At 35.4% G+C, this 25,878-nt stretch overlaps 1 protein-coding gene across 1 annotated transcript in view; it reads right to left on the bottom strand.

Annotated features, from left to right (window-relative positions):
• The window catches only part of LOC125676010 (xylan 1,4-beta-xylosidase-like), a 29,273-nt gene extending 4,338 nt beyond the window's left edge, over positions 1 to 24,935 (bottom strand). Inside the window, exons 1-11 of the mRNA XM_048913894.2 lie at positions 24,541 to 24,935; positions 22,134 to 22,293; positions 19,642 to 19,812; positions 19,468 to 19,559; positions 18,730 to 18,956; positions 18,370 to 18,620; positions 18,022 to 18,244; positions 15,476 to 15,568; positions 14,629 to 14,840; positions 14,291 to 14,491; positions 9,161 to 9,335 (exon numbers count right to left, since the gene is read on the bottom strand). Of these exons, the coding sequence (XP_048769851.1) occupies positions 9,161 to 9,335; positions 14,291 to 14,491; positions 14,629 to 14,840; positions 15,476 to 15,568; positions 18,022 to 18,244; positions 18,370 to 18,620; positions 18,730 to 18,956; positions 19,468 to 19,559; positions 19,642 to 19,812; positions 22,134 to 22,293; positions 24,541 to 24,887 (2,152 nt within the window). The 5' untranslated portion in view covers positions 24,888 to 24,935. The remainder of the gene's footprint in view (positions 1 to 9,160; positions 9,336 to 14,290; positions 14,492 to 14,628; positions 14,841 to 15,475; positions 15,569 to 18,021; positions 18,245 to 18,369; positions 18,621 to 18,729; positions 18,957 to 19,467; positions 19,560 to 19,641; positions 19,813 to 22,133; positions 22,294 to 24,540) is intronic.
• Positions 24,936 to 25,878: the final 943 nt, after the last annotated feature.

Below are 25,878 nucleotides of genomic sequence, written 5' to 3'. Positions count from 1 at the left end.
AGTATAGAGCTGTAGAGCAATATATCAGTAGATAGTATAGAACTGTAGAAGGATATATCAGTAGATAGTATAGAGCTGTAGAGCAATATATCAGTAGATAGTATAGAACTGTAGAGCAATATATCAGTAGATAGTATAGAACTGTAGAAGGATATCAGTAGATAGTATAGAACTGTAGAAGGATATATCAGTAGATAATATAGACCTGTAGAAGGATATATCAGTAAATAATATAGAACTGTAGAAGGATATATCAGTAGATAGTATAGAACTGTAGAGCAATATATCAGTAGATAGTATAGAACTGTAGAAGGATATATCAGAAGATAGTATAGAGCTGTAGAGCAATATATCAGTAGATAGTATAGAACTGTAGAAGGATATATCAGAAGATAGTATAGAGCTGTAGAGCAATATATCAGTAGATAGTATAAAACTGTAGAAGGATATATCAGTAGATAGTATATAGCTGTAGAAGGATATATCAGTAGATAGTATAGAACTGTAGAGCAATATATCAGTAGATAATATAGAACTGTAGAATGTTATATCAGTATATAGTATAGAACTGTAAAGCAAGATATCAGTAGATAGTATAGAACTGTAGAAGGATATATCAGTATATATTATAGAACTGTAGAAGGATATATCAGTAGATAGTATAGAGCTGTAGAGCAATATATCAGTAGATAGTATAGAACTGTAGAAGGATATATCAGAAAATAGTATAAAGCTGTAGAGCAATATATCAGTAGATAGTATAGAACTGTAGAAGGATATATCAGAAGATAGTATAGAGCTGCAGAGCGATATATCAGTAGATAGTATAGAACTGTAGAAGGATATATCAGTAAATAATATAGAACTGTAGAAGGATATATCAGTAAATAGTATAGAACTGTAGAAGGATATATCAGTAGATAATATAGAACTGTAGAAGGATATATCAGTAGATAATATAGAACTGTAGAAGGATATCAGTAGATAATATAGAACTGTAGAAGGATATATCAGTAGATAGTATAGAACTGTAGAAGGATATATCAGTAGATAGCATAGAACTGTAGAAAGATATATCAGTAGATAGTATAGAACTGTAGAAGGATATATCAGTAGATAGTATAGAACTGTAGGGCAATATATCAGTAGATAGTATAGAACTGTAGAAGGATATATTAGTAGATAGTATAGAACTGTAGAAGGATATATCAGTAGATAGTATAGAGCTGTAGAAGGATATATCAGTAGATAGTATAGACCTGTAGAAGGATATCAGTAGATAATATAGAGCTGTAGAAGGATATATCAGTAGATGATATAGACCTGTAGAAGGATATATCAGTAGATAGTATAGAACTGTAGAAGGATATATCAGTAGATAGTATAGAACTGCAGAGCAATATATCAGTAGATAGTATAGAACAGTAGAAGGATATATCAGTAAATAATATAGAACTGTAGAAGGATATATCAGCAGATAGTATAGAGCTGTAGAAGGATATATTAGTAGATAGTATAAAACTGTAGAAGGATATATCAGTAGATAGTATAGAACTGTAGACCAATATATCAGTAGATAATATAGAACTGTAGAAGGATATATCAGTAGATAGTAAAGAGCTGTAGAAAGATATATCAGTAGATAGTAGAGAGCTGAAGAGCAATATATCAGTAGATAGTATAGAACTGTAGAAGGATATATCAGTAGATAGTATAGAACTGTAGAGCAATATATCAGTAGATCTTATAGAACTGTATAAGGATATATCAGTAGATAGTATAGAACTGTAGAAGGATATATCAGTAGATAGTATAGAACTGTAGAAGGGTATATCAGTACATAGTATAGAACTGTAGAAGGATATATCAGTAGTTATTATATACTTTCAATTTCATCGCTTCTTTTTTCTTTAAAAGTTTGCGGTCATATATCGTGTGATATATGCCCGGAAACATTCCGGGCCGCAAACATTACGTCACAATCAATACAAAAGCAAATTACTACGTCGTTAATTTTCAAAGTTTTCGTGTTTTTCATCTTTTACTAGATAAATCAATAAAGAAATTGTTAAAAATAAATTACTGATAGTTTCTAAATGAAATTGAAAGTATATAATAAAAAGGTTATAGACTTTGTATTGGAAAATATGACGACCTCGTTTTTTGTCGCGGACGGACCTCGCAAGCTCGGTCCGTCTACACGCCAAAAAACTCCGTCGTCATATTTTCCCATACAAAGTCTATAACCTATAAATAGTATAGAGCTGTAGAAGGATATATCAGTAGATAGTATAAAACTGTAGAGCAATATATCAGTAGATAATATAGAACTGTAGAAGGATATATCAGTAGATAGTATAGAACTGTAGAAGGATATATCAGAAGATAGTATAGAGCTGTAGAAGGATATATCAGTAGATAGTATAGAACTGTAGAAGGATATATCAGTAGATAGTATAGAACTGTAGAAGGATATATTAGTAGATAGTATAGAACTGTAGAGCAATATATCAGTAGATAGTATAGAACTGTAGAAGGATATATCAGAAGATAGTATAGAACTGTAGAAGGATATATTAGTATATTGTATAGAATTGTAGAATGATATATCAGTATATATTATAGAACTTTAGTTCTCAAGAGAATGTTTGGGAAATGAACAGATCAAGCTATCATATAATCTTCGATTTATAGCGCTACTTGGTTTTTTTTTTTATTAAGTGAACCCTTAGTTTCATCCAAATAAATTAAGCCACATAGGTTACACTGAATAGCGTAGACAACGTTAGAAGATTTACAAGTCAAATTATCAAACGTTTTACTACAGAAACTATGTCCGGTGAGATTACTACTACATTAATTTCTAGTGATCAATACATCAAGTTTTCTTTCTTTCTTTTTTTTACACAACATTTTGAGATCGAACACATGGGATCTGAAAAGGACTCATCATTATGACAAACGGGATTATTTCAGTTTCTCCATCGTCAACTTCCCATATTTATGTAGTAATATTCCATTATCACCTGCATATGGTGTTTATATCTCTCAACTGATTCGATACGCAAGAGATTGTTCCGCGTTTGGTCAGTTTTTTAATTGAGGTAGACTACTGACAAACAAGTTGATGATACTGAGTTTTCAGTTTTGTTATTAAAGTCAGCAATTCGCAAATTCTATGGTCGTTATAACGATCTAGTTTGCCAATACAACCTATCATTGGGTCAAATACTGTCTGACGTGTTTCAACCGATTGTTAGACCGTTCGTGGCACACTGATTTTGACTTCGGATAACTCCGATCAAGATATAGGGTTCACGGCGGTGTGACCGTTCGACGGGATGCCTACTCCTCCTAGGCACCTGATCCCACCTCTGGTGTGTCCAGGGGTCCGTGTTTACCCAACTCTCTGTTTTGTATTGCTTATAGGAGTTATGAGATTGATCACTGTTCGTTATTTTCACCTTCATCAGGATATCGTTCATTCAATCCATGTGCGCAACAATTCAAACACGCATTAAAAAATCCTTCCTCGATGCAATATTATTTAATTGTGAATCCCCGCGCTTGTTGCCCTGTGATATGATATGTGTATATATGTACATGCATGCTATGTGTCTTAAATTTATCTTAAAGTTTGGTATATGAGATAGTCGGTTAAAAAGTTCTACAGAGCTTGTGCCGACTTGTTAATTGTATTTATTAGTACCGACTTTAAACAAAATTTACTTACTTATCTTGTTTCTTAGAAAATTAAGTATTCCCACCCTTGCGATTTCTTTCCACAAGTCGCCATGATTACCGATATTACATGGAATTTTATTGGTTAGAATGACATTGATAAATATATCGAACCAATCATAGCACATTTAGGAAACAAAATGGGATATGGTAATACGTAAACAAAACCGAACCGAAATCCGGAAAATACAAAACGAATGTGTTTTTTTTTTTTTTTTTTACCGCGGTTAACCGACTGTTCGATTAACCCTGACAGCACTACTAAGATGGATACTAATCACTTTTGACTTTTATCTGGTTGTATTGGCCAAAGAATAAAACCTACACTGGATGTCTTCCTATCTGATACTCAGACAGATTTTGGGAAAGTCAGACTGTACATTGTGAAAGTACATTTATAAAAGCTTACACATGTACAATCACAAAACAAGCTTCTTAAATACCAATTCTTTGATTTAGAACTCGTATTACCTTTTTTAAAATCAAAGGGGAAAAAATACAGTTACATGTACTGTATAATACTTATATTATATCAAAGTCATTCCGCTGTTGATTTATTTTTACTAAATTTGCGCAGTTTACTTCGGTTCAATCAAATTTTATATTCATTTATATGTATTTACTATATGCAGAGACACTGGTTAAATGAATTTATCCAGCAGAGACTCAAACGTGTTGTGCAGTATGTCTTAACCTTCAACCCCTCCAATCAGCAATGAACTCGTCTATCTAAACTTCAACCCCTTCAATCAGCAATGAACTCGTTCATATAGTTCCTGACGTGCGATGCTCGTTTACCAATAAATAATAAGAAAAAAACTCATGTGAATACCAGGGTATATCTTTTCCTATCATTTTGTAAAACGAACATATTTGTTTATATTCATGTAGTGCTTAATTTCTACATTTAATTTGAAATATTTACATTTTCAACTGTTTTCTCCTACATAACACTATTACGAGCAATACGTATTTATCCCTGCATAAATCCAATACGGAGTCAACAGAGGTCACGGCTGTGCGTATTAACATTTGTTAAAAGTAGGTACAATTGTAACAGGTACTACTTTTTAAAAGGCAATACACATAGATCTAGCAATACACTCTCACTTACTACAGAAGTCTATCAATAAATAGATAAAATCAACATCAAAAAATGCACTTATGGTTTTATTTGTATTCCAAGCAGTGGACTTTCATCAATAATTGATAAAAACATTTTTGTAAACAATGCCTTACTAATGTATACATGTCTAAAATTTCGTCTGCTACAACTTCACCCTGGTCATCGGTGATGCGGAATTGCACCTACTGCTAGACGGTGACATTAGGCTTTAGCAAAAAACTCATTCACAGGATGTATGGCCGATAAGTCGTCAAAGTGCATTAAGACCTACACACCACACTGCCTCTGTGTCACAGCAGCCATAAGGTGATTGATGTCGGTTTCCAAGTTTATGTCGGGACATCGAAGCGAGGCGTCGTTAAAAACCTAGTACAGAAATTTATCGAGTCAAAAGAAGCGTTCAGTGAGCTCATAACAATTACATATCCAAATCCAAACCACCCCTTACCTTTGTGCATTTCCACATTCTCTGCGATGTTCAGTTCTTTCCGGAGATTCATCTGAGCTGCGTCCTCTGTCCTGTCTATAAATGATTTGCCTACACCTGATGACTGCCGCCCTGTTCTTCATGTTCCTCCACCCCAGTCTTCTGTTAACACCGTAATATCCACAGAATATCTTTCAAAGTCGGTCTTCAACGTCTTCACTTTTTAAAAGTGAAAGCGCATCACAACTTAAGTGTAACCTTGCGCACCCCCGTTTAAATCATACCCCCCCCCCCCCTAAAATTAGACATATGGAAGAGTTTTCCATTATATACTCGCAAGTTAATGTATATGTATATGTTGATATACTTGCTTTTTAGCGTCTTAGTAATTAATACAGTTCTTCATTTGATGGAACTTTCTTTTGTGTTTTCGTCATTTTGAACATATATGACGCTTCGTTGTGTAGGTCAACAATGTGAAATGTATGGAAATGTGTTGTTAACACAATTCAGCAATGCTACCGATCAAAAATGTAAATATAAGTAATAAGGTATCATTTTAAAATATGTATCAGGACATAAATACGGGTTGGTACGTGATCAAATTTTCCGTAAAGCTCTTTTGGGCTTTATGGAATTTGATCACGTGACCAACCCGTATTTATATCCCGATAAATATTTCAAAATGATGCCTTATTTCTTAGATAAGATTTCTTAGTAATAGCTTCAAAGTTTAGCTTTTGAATACTTTGGAAAACTTTGTCTGGGGTATAGATTATTTTAAACAAGAGGCCCATGGGCCACATCGCTCACCTTAGTAACCTTGGTCCATATCAGAAGACTTTCCATATATATTTGCATGTGAAACCGTAGTCCTTATTATGGCCCCAACCTACCCCTGGAGGCCATGGTTTTTGCAAACTTGAATCTACACTTATCAGAAAGCTTTCATGTACATGTGAACTTCTTTGGCCCAATGGTTCTTGAGAAGAAGATTTTTAAAGATTTTTCCTATATATTTGTATGTAAAACTTTGATCCCCCTTGTGACCCCATCCTACCCCCAGGGGCCATGATTTGAACAAACTTGAATCTGCACTATGTCAGAAAGCTTTCATGTAAATATCAGCTTTTCTGGCTCAGTGGTTCTTGAGAAGAAGATTTTTAAAGATTTTCCCTATATATTTGTATGTAAAACTTTGATCCCCTATTGTGGCCCCATCCTACCACAGGGGGGCATGATTTGAACAAACTTAATTCTGCACTATGTTAGGAAGCTTTCATGTAAATATCAGCTTTTCTGGCTGAGTGGTTCTTGGGAAGAAGATTTTTAAAGACTGTCCCTATGTATTTGTATGTAAAACTTTAATCCCCTATTGTGGCCCCATCTGACCCACGGGGGCCAGGATTTTAAGAAACTTGAATTTGCACTATGTCAGAAAGCTTTCATGTAAATATCAGCTTTTCTGGCTCAGTGGTTCTTGAGAAGAAGATTTTTAAAGATTTTCTCTATATATTTGTATGTAAAACTTTGATCCCCTATTGCGGCCCCATCCGACACCCGGGGACCAGGATTTTAACAAACCTGAATCTGCACTATATCAGAAAGCTTTAATATAAATATCAGCTTTTCTGGCTCAGTGGTTCTTGAGAAGAAGATTTTTAAAGACTGTCCCTATATATTTGTATGTAAAACTTTAATCCCCTATTGTGGCCCCATCCGACCCACGGGGGCCAGGATTTTAACAAACCTGAATCTGCACTATATCAGAAAGCTTTAATATAAATATCAGCTTTTCTGGCTCAGTGGTTCTTGAGAAGAAGATTTTTGAAGATTTTTCCTATATATTTGTATGTAAAACTTTGATCCCCTATTGTGGCCCCATCCGACCCCCGGGGGCCAGGATTTTAATAATTTAGAATTTGCATTATATCAGGAAGCTTTCATATAAATCTCAGCTTTTCTGGCTCAATGGTTCTTGAGAAGAAGATTTTTGCTATATATTTGTATATAAAACTTTGATCCCCTATTGTGGCCCCATCCGACCCCCGGGGACCAGGATTTTAACAATTTAGAATCTGCATTATATCAGAAAGCTTTCATATAAATCTCAGCTTTTCTGGCTCAGTGGTTCTTGAGAAGATTTTTCCTATATATTTGTATGTAAAACTTTGATCCCCTATTGTGGCCCCATCCGACCCCCGGGGGCCAGGATTTTAACAATTTAAAATCTGTACTACCTAATAAAGCTTATCTATAAATTTCATCTTTTCTGGCCCAGTGGTTCTTGAGAAGAAGATTTTTTAATGACCCTACTCTATTTGACCTTTTCTTGATTATCTCCCCTTGGAAGCTGGCCTGGCCCTTTATTTTAATAATTTAGAATTTTTTTTACCTAAGGATGCTTTGTGCCAACTTTGGTTGAAATTGGCCCAGTGGTTCTTGAGAAGAAGTCAAAAATGTTAAAAGTTTACAGATGGACAGACGGACGGACAGACAGACAGACAGACGGTCGGACGCCGGAATACGAGTGATCAGAAAAGCTCACTTGAGCTTTTAGCTCAAGTGAGCTAAAAACGAGGACGTGAAGAGGCTCAAACCAAAGTCCTATGCAATATATCCATGCATGCAGTGCGTGATGGCCTAAAGAAGTTGCTTAAAGTTTGAACTCCCCAATAATACAGTCAATCCGGTGTTCTATAAATTAACACATCGAAGGAAGCGAATCAATCGCAGAATATCGGATAAGTCAGATACTTTTTTTGTATAGACCACATCAAACTGGACTGAAATGCAGTAGAAATATACACTCTATGTACTGTGCGCAATAATTTGAATTTCCGTGACATAAAGGTGTTAAACATCTACAAGTTGCGGTAACATAGTGCTTAGGGCGCTCGCACGGTATTGTAGCATAGAATTTCCCCATATAGGAATCCCCCTAAAAGATGGACCTATGTTACACCCATATCCAAAGAAAATCACTCAAAAGTTTCCGGTTCCTCCACCATGGAACCAAACTATACTGACTTTGAGCATAAGGGAAATTCTTTACTAGCTAGGACAAGTCGAAATATTTGACCTGGGCCCATTTGTTCCTGTGCGAGTCTGTACAACAACGCCAGCTTCCGTATAACGACGAGGTTTGATTCGTAAGGTAGGGTATTCTGAACACAAAAATCGATTTTTATGAAATAAAGATATTAATCACATACACAGCATATACATAAGGTGAAAGTGTAAATATTTATTTTGGAATTATAGGGTAATAATAATTGAAATGATTTGCGCATTGTTAGCATTTGGGTAATTCAGTCAACCATGAAATGAACTATCAATTTTTGGATATAGAACAACTCAACTATGGCGGAAGTAAAATTTATCTATTCATTAAATAATTACATATCAAATTTCAGTTTCTTAAGTTAAAGCATTGTAGAGAAAGATTAAGAAAACTACATTTGACACAGTCCCATAAATCTCGAAAAATCAGTCAACTGTGATGAAACTTAAACTTCATCTGTGATTGTATATTAGTTAATCACATACCAAATTGTAGCTTCCTTTGCATATTATTAGAACATGATGAAAAACTGTCCGGAAAACTAATTTGTGTTATGACAGAAGGACGGACGGGCAGACAGGATGAACAGATTCGCCGATAGGGGACTAACAAACATGCATGCGGGTTTTTTATTTTTGAAAATTCCTGATGGGGAATATGGGAAGGAGAGTTCTTCCTCTCTTGCCGATAGGTTAAATCTACTGTAGGAATTATTGGTAGATGTGAACTCTCTTTCAAGATAGTTGACGGAGTTGTTTTAGTATATTACACAGCGTTTTATGTGGGAATATTTTTCTTATACCTGGTTCTATATGAAATCCTCCTGCTTTGCTCCAGACGGCCATGCTGTTGGCATCTACGGTTACAAGCCAGCTAAGGGTTTCTCCAGACTTCAGAAAAATACGCCGAAATCCAACAAGCTGATGAATCGGCATATCTTCCTTGGTATCAAGCCATTTAAGATAAATCTGAATAACCTGAATGAAATAAAATCTAAATTAGTGAATTTTTCTAGAAAGAAAAATCAGAATTTTGCAAAATCAGTTAGAAGAAACAAATGCGCTGAAAGATAATGATTTTAAAAGGCACATATATACATGCGTGTATGTTTGGAGTTTTCATTTGTCCAAACTCCCTATCACCTCAAGATGAGTTGAATGAAAGGTGAACATAACGAACAGTGATCAATCTCATAACTCCTACAAGCAATACAAAATAGATAGTTGGGCAAACATGGATCCCTGGACACACCAGAGGTGGGATTAGGTGCCTAGGAGGAGTAAGCATCCCCTGTCGACCGGTCACACCCGCCGTGAGCCTTATATCCTGTCCAGGTAAACGGAGTTATCCACAGTCAAAATCATTGGTCCAAGAACGGCTTAACAATCGGTTTGAAACACGTCAGACAGCATGTGACCCAATGATAGGTTGTGTTACTAGTTGATTGAACCCGAAACAAACGCAGTACAAATTGACTGTATTAATTTTTATTACACTTTTTATGCGTAGAGATTATACAAATCGAAGGCTAAATTAGATTATATAAACTTCAATTTCCAATGAGTACGTATCATATTACTTTTGAGTTAAAAGTTGTGTTGTTAGGTTGCACCTAACATCAATTTTGAAGAAAATATCTAAATACGGAGCAGATGTGTAAAGACGTTGTGGTGCTTTTTTTTTTTTAAATTTCGAGATCGCCTGGATAAAAAGAATCGACATATGAATGAAAATGATTATTGTCAATAGATCAAACATCGATATATCTTAATGTCGATTTGAAGGCCACAGCAAAATATTTTTTCTTCTCTGACATGTGGAAGCTGTTAATTAAATTCTGCCTCATAAGAATATAAAAACAGATCAGCTAGCAAAGAAGCACAGTTCGTGTTCATAGGAATTCCAATAGACTGTTGGAGGACCTTGATACCCAAAACTACGATGATATTGTCAATCAGGAATTCCAGCATCTTTTTAATGAAAGGTGAAGATAACGACTAAAAGCAATACAAAATAAAGAGTTGGGCAAACACGGATCCCTGAATATACCAGAGGTGGGATCAGATGTCTAGGAGGAGTAAATATCCCTTGTCGACCTGTCACACCCGCCCGGAGTCCTATATCTTGATCAGGTAAACGGAGTTATCCATAGTCAAAATCAGTGTGCCAAGAACGGCCTAACAAGTCAGACAGCATTAAACCCAATGATAGGTTGTATTGGCAAACTAGATGGTTATAACCACCATAAAATTTGCGAAATGCTTACTTTAAACGAGACTGTTGAAACCCCTGCACAATCAACTTGTTTTTCAGTAGCCTGCCTCGATTTATAAACTAACCATACGCAGAACAAGCTCTTGCGTATCAAATCAGTTGAGAGATATAAACACCATATGCAAGTGATAATGGAATATTGCTACATAAATATGGGAAATTGACGATGGAGAAGCTGAAATTATCCTGTTTATCATAATATCAACTTCAGAGTACTTGTGCGAAGAATCAGAGTGTTGATTAACAAAGTAATTTTTTTTTAAAGCTTGATCACTAGATATGAAAATTTCCTGTTTCATTTCTGTTGAAGAAGCAACTATCTATGATGTCAAAATGTCTAGTCTTTGATCTATCGTGAGGAATAGTCGTGTGAAGTGGAGAAAAGTCATACGTTATGCTGTTGTTGATTTGAGAAGAAGTTTTGTAAAAAAAAATTATTACTGAAAGTTCTTGAATTTGTTTAGAATCTGGTATACCTTGTTGTGACACAGTACGTTTGAAGATTCTCCTTTACATCTGTTAATATTTTCGCAAGGAGCAAAGATAGGGTCTTGGTAGAACATTTACTGGATCCAGCAATGTATATTTGTTTGTAAGGGTTTTTGTGAAGTTTAGGAATCCAGTATAGTAAAGGTAACTCATATTCATTCGTGCCTTTGACTGTAATATTAAATGTGACACTGAAGAATTTAATCCTTTGAAAGGGCAGTTGGAGTATAAGAACAATTACCAAATGTGGAATTAATGCCAAGTTCGTTTAAAATGAATGTTACAAACAAAGGCGATGTTTTTACAAGCTGTGTCAGCTGGAGCCCAAACATATTCCTCATGTAACCTATCTAATTCTTTAATCATTTTTGGTTTACTAAACACAGAATGATAGATGGTACGCACTTTTGTTTTAATGTGTCTAATACGTGATTTTGATATTCCTCTTATACTTTTCATCCATTATTATTTAGCCCATCGTCTGGCATAATCGTCGACAGAATTCCTAATAGAGGTTGAAGTTCTGTCGCCAATTGAAAGACCGAGGTTCTTTGAATTTAGGACCTTTTGAAAATACTCTTAAGTGATTTTAGGTCCTCATTTTCAAGTATATCAACATCGCCAGTATTGCAACATCGCCAGTATTGGTATATCCAGCTGTACATAGTTGAAAGAAGACGACGAACAAGAACACGTAGGTGGATTATTACAAGATGGTCTATATCTAGGCAATGTAAAGTTTGTTCGTAATTAAAACGTTTGGATGCAATAGCAGAAGTATATTTATAGGAAATATAGGACTCAGACTACACGTTTTGTATTTACTTGATGCATATTACATTCAGATGTATTTAACATTTCCATGTGAAACTTGTGGCTACTATTTTATGCCCCCTTTATAAAAGAAAGGATAATAGATAGACCCCAATCTTGATTCCGTCTGTAGACCAAGTGTTGTCTGCTTGATATCTAAAGAACCTTTTGCTTAATAGTTATCATAGCTAGTATTGTTCAATGTTTGTATCTAGAAAAAGAGATGTCCCATATTGATTATTGGGTCAAAGGTCAAACTACTACGATATTTGACAGAGAGTAAACTTGAGACCGTGGTTGCTATTAAAGAGTATATGACCATTATTCATTTTCAGCTCACAAGTTGAAGTATACTGTTGTACTTACTCTCAGTACTTTGATTAAAAATGTTTGTCTAAGGTATTTTTTCTAATTGACACGTTTCTTGAATATTTTAGCCGTATATTTGAATAATATTAATAAATAACTTCTTTAATTTTTATGATTTTTTTTTTCATCTAAAAATATGTATCAAATATGTATATAATATTATGTATATGATTAAAGTGAAATTAGAGCTCTAAATGTTTTTCAACAAAACACCTTTTCTATTATTACGCACCCCCCCCCCCCAACCCCCCCAACCCCCCCAATAATCATATTACATACTTTCAATTGTGAAAGCATACTCCATATGAGATGCTTTAACGAACCATTAAATAAATTTTAATTAATAAAATGTGGAAACCAATTGGGAAAGCTTCCCACACCTTTGATCCAGTTAGAGTGCAGTAAGTTAACAGATAACAGGGACATTTAGGTGCGGATCTTAGGATTTCTTACAAGCTGGCGTTAAAAAATTGGTCAAGATATTGCACGCAAATACTTTGTCTAGAATTTAAGTAAATTTTATTACTAACAAATCTTAAGCCATATAATCTATAGGAATGTGTAGTTCACGTCGACATGATGAATGATACGAATTATTTGCTAGACTGGTTATGCAAGGTTTGCGACTCTGATTAGCACGTCGCAGATATAAATATCATATATATATATATATATATATATATATATAAAGCACTAAATAATCACAACTAGGTACTGAAAATTTTCGCCCCAGCCCGGGGTCGAACCAGCGACGTACGGCACCCACCGCCTAGCAAGATTGTCAAACCAGTGCGTAAGTCCACTCGGCCACAACGACTTCCCTATAGAATTTATTTTTATTTCCAAACCGGTATTTGGAAATGGGTGCGCACTCTCATAAATATATATCTAATACCTCAAATTCCAATTTAAAGTACCCATGTATGACTGGTATTATGAGCGGAAAGTGAATTGTTTGAAATTTTTCAAATTCCAAGTTGTTCAACTTTTCCAAAAATTATTCGATAGGAATCAAATACATGCACGAACTTGACCCCCATGTTTTCAGGACGTATCTATATCCCAAATTTCAATTCAAAAATGTTCCTGTATGACAGATAATGAGCGGAAACCGTGAATAGTTTTTCTTCCAAGTTCAAGGGACATATCTCTGCCAAAATATTTTTTGACCTGACCCAAAGATAAATGTGAACTTCACGAATCTACACCCAGAATTTTAACTCAAAATGTCCATGTATAACTGAGATAATGAGCTGAAGCTATAAAGTTTTGGAAATTTTCCAAAATATAAGGGGCATAACTCTGTCAAAATTATTCGACCAAAAGCTTATAAGAATATTCTTATTATGTATCTATATACCCCATTTATCCATAGCGAATATAATGAACGGAAACACAATTATGACAGAAGGACGGAAAAGGAAAACATTACAAGTCCCAGCCATTTCAACATGGTATGCATGTCTAAACATGGTCGTAATTTCATCGCATTCTCGGGGAAATTGCGTCGCAAGAATTGTGTTTAAATGGACGGACGGGTAAAAAGGAAAACGAGGACACTAATACTGTCAATATGGACCAGGGCCGTAAATTACATGGAGGCGGAGGAGGCAGCTGCCTCCTCCAACTTTTGAGCCAAAAAAAATTAAAATTTAAAGTTCATTAGAATTTATGTTGTTTCCAATAACTAAGAACATGATACCTCCCTTAAAAAGCATTCCAAATCTTTCTTTTAGAATGAGTTAGTCAAGTAACATCTTAGAAGGCCCTAGTAGAATCAAGGATTTTGCACGAAACGTGTTCAGTGTGCACAAAATGTGCTCAGCGTCTGGGGGCCTGGGCGGCCCCCAGACCCCCGCCTAATTTCCTGCCTCCTCCAAATTGAAGGTTAATTTACGGCCATGTGGACGACAGAACATGTGTAGTAATGATAAAATAAATCCATACGACAAATAACTTCCTGTTATAGGTTTGGTGTGTGTATTACCTCTTCTCCGTCCAATGCCCCCGTATTGCAGATCTCTGTACGGACTGTTAACGACTCTCCCTCCTCTATGATCGGGTTCAGCCAGGCGTTTGTGAAATTAAAAGTGGTATAGGACAACCCATAACCAAACGGATACAATGGGTCACCATGGAAATAACGATATGTTCTTCCTGTCATACTGTAGTTTATCATAGAAGGAATCTAAAAAAAAAAAAAAAAAAAAAAAAAAAAAATGAAAGTCCGGAAAAGAAATCATTAATTTAATTTTCAACTTATGAAATGCAGAAGCATGCATGCATGAAAAGGTGACCTATTACTGATATTATTAGACATCTCACCTGATGTTTATATTTTGGCCAAGTGTATGGAAGTCTCCCCGCGGGGTTGGAAAAGTTGCCACTGTTAGTTAACACTCGCCATACTGCCTCTCCTGTTTCCTGTGCCGGAAAGAAACACTCAATAATGGCCACAATGCGGTCACTTCGATCCGCCCATGTGATATTTACTGGACCACCATTGAAGAGAAGAAGGACAACAGGCACCCCATTTGCTAATAGAGCCCGACCAAGTATGAAAAAAAAAATACACGAAAATTCGTTTATACACTGTATATGTACATGTAGTTTTCATTTGCCAACATATATCATTAATTGCTTGACTCTCTCCTTGTAACTTTGTTGTAAATGTACTCCACTTTTACAATTTATAGTTCATTCATATTACAGCGACACTAATTGTAATATGCACAATGTAGGTAGCTGACCTGCACTAGAATAGACCAGTACACACAACGGTCTCTGCGTTCTAGCATTCCACAGCGATTCATATTTCATTGATTTTGTTTAAACTGAGAAATGGTATCCCGTCCACATGCGTCATTCATCTGACATGGATTCCTTATATCACATGTCACAAAATATGATTTTAGATTTGATACTTCAAATGGAATTGAAATTTTTGCGACGCATGTTTGCTATGCCGTGTCATGCGTATTCGAAAAACCGGTCCAATTTATGATGTCAAAAATGCTAAAAGTTTGTTGCAGAAAGTCTATTTTCATAAGAGTAGTCTAACAATAAGAAAAATACTGCATTCCCTTGAATTTGTGTGGATTATCTGTAGACAGCTGAATTTTGGGCCAAAATTCCCGATCAAGCACCTAGTTCTATGGCTAAACCGCCTTACCAGAGAAGTTGACGGAATCCAAGAGAAGCTGTGTCTGTTTTCCTGGTAATTCCATACTGGATCTGTCGTGGTCCTCGTTCTCTATCATAGGACCTAGTGATGCAAAATATAAATATACACTAAGACCTAATTTGCAAAGTAATTCTGTTTCTGCTTTTCCATTGGATTAAACTCTCTCTGAGGTTCTCTTAGTTAGAATTTGCCTGGTGTGTTTAAGAGGACTGTCCGAAAAAGGTCGTGAAAATGTTTCCCTTCAAAATAATATAACTATGGCAATTGTGTGAAACAACAGCTGTGGCAATTGTGCGAAATAACAGCTGTGGCAATTGTGTGAAATAACAGCTGTAGCAATTGTGTGAAATAACATTTTGATGTAGACCATGATAATGTATATAAACACAATACTTTGAGTATAAATATTTTGTATATAATACAAGCCGCACGGCCCATCCTGATGTCAAGCCAGATAGGCGTTTCTATAACGTGATCACGAATATCCTTTAAATTATAGCTGACCTCGCTTTTTGGGGAGTTTTCGGAAACATATTTCATGTGGTGTGTTCTTGATATCTCCTTTATTCCTTAAATAACAATTATTACTGACATCAGATAATGATATCGGTTCTTTTTCTTACACCACAACTAAATCATATATAGTTTTTGACTTGTTTGATTAAAAATATAACCATTTGAATGCAAAACTTAATTCAGAAGTATGTAACATTTTTACCCTGAGCCCTGTTTAGAATATCATGGGGGTGAGGATTGGGAAGTGTTTAAAATTTTGTTTTGTTGGATTTAATAAATATGTAAGTTGATATATTTCTTTAGAAAACTACAATACTTTTTATCTGATAAAACAAGTGTGCCACATCACCTTTATATTTCCTAAAGGAAGACAGTTTGGTCTTGAAAATACATTAAAAACCAACTAAATCATGTGACATCGGAGATATATATCGTCTGAGGGACATATAATAATGTTATCGTGCTGGTGTTTTTCACTATTTGGGGACTATACGATCTGACCCATCTCTCAGTATGATGGAAGAAGCTGTCCTGCTCACAACCAAGTCATAGTACGATAGCCAAAAACAGAGGTTGGGAGGAACATTACTTTGTCCATGTCTCGGCACCTCCCTACAGTTTATGGAATTGTTGTTCCTATTGGCTCAGGTAATTATAGTACATATATGTATGTATAATAGTAATATATCATTTAAGTAGCACATCTCAATATCTCGATAAATTGAAAGATCTATCACTGTCTGCTTATATATGTGTAATCCACAATAGACCGCAATGTTTTCAATTAATCTATTTGAAAATATTAAAAACCAACTTCTTTTGACTTGGAAGTTCACAACAAACATGTTGGTATATATTATGCAAATCCAAACCCATTTGAAACACAGGGGCTAAGCCCACTTTGGACCCGAACTCTGTGGTACTATAAATATATATTTATGGTATCACAGAGTTCAGGCCCAAAACGGACTTAGCCCCTGTGATTTGAAATTACAACAACAGTACCGAAAACGGTACATAATACGTCCCTCACAAGCTTATATAGGCAGTCTTTTTTCTTGAGCTATGGGTTGTAAAACTTTACTCAAGATACATGTAGTATCAGCCATCATCAAGCTGTCACATTCTTTCTTTTGCATCGTATGAATAAAAAGTAGATAGATAGACAAACCAAGAGTTACTGTAGAATCATTTAAATTCGTGGGGGCCAATTTTCGTGGATTGCTGAATTTCTGTGGGTTCGTGAGGACGTAATTTCGTGGATTTATATATTTGTAAGAAAGATAACTCTGGAATGTAATTATGATTCTTTATTCGTTGAGGATGTAAATTCGTAGGTGAGGGGTACCCACGAATTCCACGAAAATTGAGCCACCACGAATTCTAATGATTCCACAGTATGCGTGTAAAATATTTCCCCAAATTTGACCAAGTTTAATAGCCTGTAAATAGAATTAAAATTGGTCGAGAATCCTTGCATTATGCGCATATTCAAGTTATTTACAAAAGTCATAGCTTCAAAACTGTGAGAGGAGTTCAAAGGACAAACCATGTCCTTTATCTAGATTTCCTCAAAACGGACTAAGTTCAACACCTGTAATTTTCTCATGAAATTGAAACATGATCTAGAGAGGGAGAGGCTCACAGAGAAGCTTGATATGTGTCAGAGAAATGAAATTAAAAACAGAAAACCCCGAACAGACGGACGGACGTACAGATATCACTGTATCAAAATACGTCTCGTCTAAAGACGGGCGTATAAAAACACCATTGTCCACGAACTTTTTGGACACCCCTGGTATGTTGTTCCTGCATTCCATTTCAAATTAGATCCTTTGATCCTCAAAGCGATGTCGTTAGATGTTATGGTGGTAAATACGCTAGTGGATCTAACATCTAATTTTCTATATAAGATTATAGTTTCTGTTGACTTTAAGATATGGCTTATAGAAATATAATAAATATCAATCGTATGATTAACATTAAGCTACATTAAAGTCTAATATGTTACCACTCACCAGTTCCAAGACAAACAAATATAATATCAGTAGAATTAACTGCTTTCTGTATTTCCGATCTATTGTATGTTGTACAAGCATTATCACTACACCCAGCCGCAAACTTGACTGTTTTGGAGAGTTTGGATAATCCCTGCAGTGGTGTTGTGGTAAAGATCGGCATAACATCCGGCGCATAACTTCCTATCTGTTGGTACTTGTTATCTGCCATAGGCCCCAGTACCTATAATAATTGGAACACTTATATACACCATGGAAAGATGCTGCTGACGTAAAATTCATGCTACACTGTCACACTTGTGAAGTACACGTTTAACGATTATATTATCGAGAGCAATATTAACGTACAGAAATCGTGTTATATTGTTTTGTAATGGGGAGAAATTCATCTTTGTTTTTCAGTAGAACAAATGACTTCATGGCAGCCGTTAAAGATATGGCCCTGTGCCCTTCACTTTGAATCACAGTGAGATCCAGGGAGCTGTAGGGATTATGTTGCGGTGGATCGAATTCTCCAAGGCGCATGCGAGTGTAAAACAAAGGAGAAACGCTTTTGACTATATCGTCTTTGTCCAGTTTACCAGCCTTTAAAGCGTCAACTACAACATAAAATACTAACAATCATTCTCTTTAAAGATAGAAGATCTATATTATTTCGAAGCTTGAGTTGTGAAGGATTTCTAAGGATATGTAGAAGTTAACACTAACTGATGTAGAAGTATGTGGGTTTGAGCTCGTTTGTGGATAGCTCTAGATTACAGCCAGCCTTGACACAAAGGGCAGCAGTGTCCACAGAGTTGTTGGTATAGTGGTGATACGTCATTATGTTCTCAATCGCTTCCTGATCACTGACCACGTATCCCGTGAATCCCCACTCAGTCCGCAAAATGTCCGTCAGTAGCCGTTTATTAGCACAGGCGGGAACTCCGTTTATTCTAAACAATTGTAGTCATACTTTTCACCATTCATTCATATATATATATATATATATATATATATATATATATGATCCTAGCAGCGTGTGACCAACGTGCTAGACCGTTCGATCATTGAGATAAGTATCATATATACATTTACATACAAAAACTTATATGGGCCATTGTCGTCTCTGATTCAGCAAAAGCATGTGTATGTGTATGTATGCACACGTGTAGTCCTGGTATCCAACACTAACTACTCATTGGCAAGTGAGACTTATAGGCATGTAAAGCTTTAAAAATGAATTTAAAAAGCTTGAAGTAAGGTATGGTGCCAAACCCTCTGATACTTTTAAGAAGTAAAGGGATAATATGGGCACATAATTTCATATCATGTGTTCCAATTCTAGAACAAAGGGAAACAAAGTTTACATTTCTATGTTTTATGAAAATAGCGATACTTTGTATAATTGTTTTCGGGAGGAATGTGAACAATGTATTACTATAAGATATCCAGATACATATGTACCTGTTAAAGCTGCACATCAAACTATAGGATCCTGCCTGGACACATCTTTTGAATGCAGGTAAATACGTCAATCTCCAGTCCCTCTCTGATACCTACAACAAGAAGACCTCACGAAAAAACTCTTTCTTAAAAAAAAAATCCCAATTATTTTCATAAGGTCACGAACTGTCTTACTTTGGCATCGAAAGAAAATCTGGAGACAGGAATATTCTCCGGACCACCATGAACGTCAAAGTGCTTACAGCCAGCATTAGTCCGGATGTAGGTCGGGTTATGTCCCTGTAAACATGACACAAAGCTTGCAGCCATCTCTCCAGACAAAAATGGATCTTCCCCGTACGTTTCCTGGATGAAAAGGGTAACCATTTATCTAGGGTGAGCCTTTCAAAACATGACTTATTAGATGCATCTAGAATTGGCATGGAAGTAAATAAACGAAACGCATTTACTTAAACAATAATGGAGAAACGATAATAGAAAGCAAACTGAGAATATCAAGACAAAGTATCAATAGGTACAGTGTACCTACCTATAACACTTTCTCTGAAAATCTTGTCCTTTTTGTTTGTTAATTTACAATAATTCAAAATTAAAGAAATGGCTACTTTCAATTTACGTTTTTCTCGGTAACCTTTGTAGTTGCTTAAAGAATACTGAAAGCCTTCTGATGATAATAAAGGAAAAATATAGAAAAGTTGCTCCATTTCCTGAAAAAATTAGCATTTTCATATATTTTTCATAAATTAGAAATTACAGCATTAGATTCGATCTGATTGACCGTTCTTTTTCAGTTCATGATGTGAGGAAAGACATTTCCATGCATAGAATGTTGCAAAGGGTTCGAAGCTTGGTTTCGAACACATAGAAGATAATCTTGCCGTTTGACTTGAGAAGTCCCTTGAAGAAGTTCAAACCTGAGTTTTGTAGCATTGTTAATTCTTTTGGACGTGTTTTTTTTTTTAAATTCTACATAGAAGGGAATTTATAAAACTACAGAGTTATAGCGCTAGTTGTTTGGCTACGGTTTGCACTTAAACTCTACCTTTGATTTATTCCTATAAACTACTGTATCTTTTCTGTTAGTGTCAGCACAACAAGCAGAAAACACAACACAAAACAATCATTACTTAAAATTATATCACACTTATAACTTCTAACGAAATAGATGTGGAAAAATTGAATATGAATAATGACATGTTTGCACTTAAATTACTCAAAACTCCTTATAAAAACTGAACAAGAACCATGTCTAGGAGTTCAGATCTAAAAAATACTTGTAATTTGCAATTTTTGAGGTGGAACATAAAGCGTAGGGTTAATATATCAAATTTTATTTTCATACAAAATTTCGGGTGATTGTAGATTAATACAGACTTTTTAAGGGCCGGTGTTTTGCTCGAAAGAATAAGTCACACTGAATTTACAAAATTTGAATTAGTCCCAAGTTCCTGCTATTTGTATCATAAATTACAAAATTGATAATACATGTATATGTCTAGGAATATAAATCTTCATTGTATGAAAGGTGAAGATAACGAATAGTGATCAATCCCATAACTCTTATAAGCAATGCTAAATTGATAGTTGGGCAAACACGGACCCCTGGATATACCAGAGATCAGTGCCTAGGAGGAGTAAGCATCCCCTGTCAACCGGTCACACCCGCCTTATATTAGATCAATTGCAAAAATCAGGAAGATTTAAAGTGCTTTCAGACACTAAAGCGCACTTCTACAACAGCTTAACCGTTCCGTTCCTCACTAAGTTAGTGCCGTTTCGTTCCCAGACTAAGTCGTTCATCTAAAACCGCTCGTTCTTAATAAACCGTTCATTCTCATAAAAAGTCGTTCTAGCACGGTCATTGGGAACTCATATAGCATTATCGAGTCATTGTATGGCATCACGGCGTTCTGTCTCTTAAACTAAGGTCAAGTTACTAGAGAAAATCAAAGTACTGAAAGGCGGTGACGAGCGATACAAAACGTCACAAAGGTAATATATCAAATGTTATATACTGCATATTTCTTCGGTTTACTTCCAAGCAGCAATGCTTGGGGAGAATTAGAACCATGAAGGTGAAAACAGAGAAGACAACAGATAGCATATCAAAATCTAAGCTTGAAAATCCACATACTGTCAAGGAAAAGCATTACAGTCTGGATTAGCATTTAGCTCCACTGTCAAATGAGGATCAAATACATAGAAATTTAAATCCACAGTAAATTAGCAAATGAACAAATCCATTCATTAAATAACAATATATCTATGTATTTATATTCATAGAACATAACGATAAAGGAAAGATCACCATGCACTAACTTAATGACAAAAATGACTAGAGTCAGTAAGGCGCTTTGGAATAAATGTGAAATCTTCGATTGAATTTTTTCTATAGTTTACCCATACCGAATCTTCGATTGAATTTTCCGTATGTTTTACCCATACCGAGGCTATTGAAGTAGACGTAGGGTTATCAATGAATTCGGGTGGTTTTTAATCGTTTCTAAGAAAAAGATCTGCTTTCCAATTCATCTTACCTTCAATTTAATTACTTTCACATAATACATAATCATCGATAACAATTTGAGAATTTTTCTCAGTGATAATACATGTATAACGGATGAACCTTCGAATCAATGATTAAGCAAACGATAAATGTACCAGACCTGGTTCCGGCCCCAAAGAGGATGCCTCATGATGTTGATGACGGGGCTGAAACAGCTGATTCCCTTATGGTCCCCGTAAATCTTCCGTCTCTGATAGTCGTTGTATTTGGCTCGGACCTCTATAGAGGTAGCCTCAGCTACGTCACATAGGACATCTGTGCTAAAAATGTTATGCATTATGTAGAATAAACTTTAAGGCTCATGGGCAAAATTGCTCATCTTAGCAATATACATGTATGTTCTCATATAAACATTATATCCCAATTATCCCAAGTATTTACCTATAATGTCAATATCATTCCATATTTCTCATTTATAATAGAGAAATAGGCTATGAAAATTGAGCACATATGCTTGCACGTGTGGGTAAGGGATTTTGTGAATTTGATTGGAATTTTTGTCGACACCATTCATTAGGCATTCATATCATTAACCTACAGCAAAGCGTTTATTTAAGTCTTTCTGTAGAACGTAATATTACGGTCAAGAATGAAAAGCAATACACGTGCATACACAAGTATGACTCAGCAATTTATTGATGTCATTTAATAAACATTTGTATGATATACTTACAGTAAGAATTTCATAATGATTGCATCATTTACAAGAAAGTTGGGCTGATTTTAAAATCGTCCAGCCAGAAGTTAGCATACGTACATGCCCGTGTAGGCCAGTAGGTTTAAACATGGTAAATGGTAAGGATTATTAAGATACACCTACAACGTTAATTTCAAATAAACAAAAAAGTTATCGTCCTTTAAAGAATTGCACCTTCAAAGAGACGATTCCTGTGCGTGCTAGTTGCCATACACCAGTCAAAAGATTATAAGACTCTCTTATGAGTAGCCATGAAATATAAGGTAATTCCACCTGAGGGCTGCAAAAATGCGGCAAAACCCTCGGCTTAGGCTTTGCCGCGTTGTTGCAACTCTAAGGATGGAATTATATTATATGGCTACTTATAAAAGAGTATTTTTCTCTCATATTTTTAATTATTTTTCGTTTTCCTTGTGCCAAGCGACGCCATATTGAGAATTTTCAAATTGATTAGATTTTTGCCATACATACAAAATGACCCCAGAATTGGACCTTAATGTTAACCCAGTATTAGAGTTATTCCTCTTTGAATTAAAACCTTGAGATATTACACGCCTGCACGCACACAAAATAGTACTTATAATTTTGCTGATTTATTGATTGTATGTAAACATTTAGTCATAAACCTTGATATAAATCACTTTAACTATGGTATATAGGAAACTGACACGTAATTAGAATGATACTTTAGACGTATTATCAATATCGAGACGACGCGTGACGTCATTTGGCCTACATCTGGGGAAGGTCTATGGGTTGTGATCCTTGACACGAGGCACCTAATTAAGGATGTATGCTACACCAGAAAAATTTGATATGGATAAAAAGTGGAGGATATGTACATTGAGGATATGAAATTGAAAACTTTCAAACTTTATTTAATCAAAAAATGCTATTTTAGTAGAAAGCAATCTTTAAAAAAAAAAAAATGAAAACCTTTGCTGGACTCGAACACACGTTCTACAGTTCAACAGTCGACGTGCTAACCTACTGTGCTTCTCGGCTAGGCGATGACTTTTTTAATGAATAAACAAATATTGGTGATGTTTACATTTTCATCCATGTTAAATTTTAAAAGGAAGTCAGCCATTATGACGATGTACACAGTACCTCCTTAACATTCCATCCGACATACATTAAGCTTACAACTATGTACATGTACATAGCTAAAACATAAAACATTTCATGTGTATAAGCAGACTGTCATGTAACATGTATTTAACTGTGCCAATTAATCTGTGTCAGGAGTAAACAATGACATGCCGCAAACAAAATTATATTTATAGAAGATGAAAATAGCTCAAAACATAGGGAAAAAAATCCTGTGTATTGCTGTTTAGTAAGGTAGAACTGGACTTTTTGAATAGTCGGTAAGAATGTGAATTAACTATAGATTACAAAGAAAAAATTCACACGTTTAAAATCAAAATCATATATCGGAAACATTAGTTTTGTCGAGGGAAATGCAGAAGGGGTCTAGGGATCATGTGCCTGTGTATCCTATGAAATCTACGATCATTCCTTGAACGAGTACTATTGACGGCATTAGAGTTCTCCCTCGTTCTATTTACAGTTATTCATACAGGGCTTTTTAATATAAATAATGAAGGAACGAATAACCAGCCTCAGATATTGTCTCCCTTCTTTCTCCCCATTTGATTGTTGCATAAAAATACATATATTCATTTTTAATTAGTTTGATAATAATAATAATAAATGACGCGTCCTTTTCTGTTGATATTTAAAAAAGCTTAAAATTTACATCGCGCTTTCAAAATATATTGCAGTTCTCCTCATGCTATAGCTATACCTGAACGTTGCAGCCAGTCCCAATGCCTGAGGAAAGGAAGTCGCGTTACCAGCATACACATCGCCCCTCAAACACTCGGTATTCCAACTAAAAGGACCAATCCCTAAGCGCGGAATGGCGGGAGCAGGGCTAGCACGAGGGCCCGCCCCTCCCCGGCTCATTTGGACCACGATCTCCTCTACCGTCAGTCTGCCCACGAGGTCCCTCACCCGTACAGCCCACGGCAGTGAGGTATTGCGGAAGGGGTAGTCTTGTGACAGTCCGTTAGTGAAAGCAAGTAACAGGAAGAGACAATAAACATTAAATGGTAACTTTCCTCCGGTAACTTGACGTGTTGATGGCCGCATTTTAATGTAAACCAGTTTAGGCAGTGCGCGTGAGACTAATGTCAAGTGTAATCGTTGTTTATTTGGGTTTTTTTTTTTTTTTTTTTTTTTTTTTTTTTTTTTTTTTTTTTTACACCTGACTGATTAATCTCCACTACTCTCAAAGCTACGGTAAGCATTAATAGAGAGGTTCATTTTAACATGAAAAATCAGTTTCGTTTTGTGTCTATAAACCATTAGTTGTATTAACCTTTTCCACCGATTAATTTTCTCCACAGTAGAACCTATCAATCAAAGAGGGACATTCGTTTCGAGGCGTGACGTCCACATACGTATATTTCACACAACAGAGAAGTACTTTAATCATTTAAGGAAAACACTTTGACATTGTTTGTAGTATGGGAACAATGGAAATCCATTTGTATTTATCTCTTTAATAGTACAAACAACATATTCCTGATGCATATATGCATAAAGGTCTTGGCAGCAGTGCTAAGGCTACACGAATTTTGTACAGATAGTAAAATCAACACAACAAAACTCTGCTATTATATCGCCAAAACCTATGTTGCTACGTGGATGTACATTAGTTAAAAAGAAATACCTCGGTATCTAATATACCAGGGAGCTTTTTCAAAAAGGCAGTTAAACAGAGACCCAGTCAAACTGTAAGAAAATGCTTATATACACAGTCATATAAAAGCTAAGCATAGCTAGGCTTACATCATATACATCCTGTTCATTGTTCATTGTTTTACAAAATGCACATTCGCACCTTGAGAATAAATACTGACCTTGCTCTCAGTTTCTACCAACTCGTAGATTGACAAAACTTTAATTGAACTTGCAATTGTAAATGATAAAATATTATAATTCCTAACGCTAATTTTGAATTGCAATGGTTTCTTTTTTCTTTTTAGAAAATGAACTCACATCAAGAACAGTATAACACCATGCTCTCACATACTAACGACGTGCAGTATAACACCGTGCTCTCACATACTAACGACGT

The sequence above is a fragment of the Ostrea edulis genome, chromosome 3, assembly GCF_947568905.1.
Source record: "Ostrea edulis chromosome 3, xbOstEdul1.1, whole genome shotgun sequence".
In the NCBI taxonomy this organism is placed as follows: domain Eukaryota; kingdom Metazoa; phylum Mollusca; class Bivalvia; order Ostreida; family Ostreidae; genus Ostrea; species Ostrea edulis.
The sequence above is the reverse complement of the archived record's forward strand: the minus strand, read 5'-3'. Positions and strand labels throughout refer to the sequence as shown.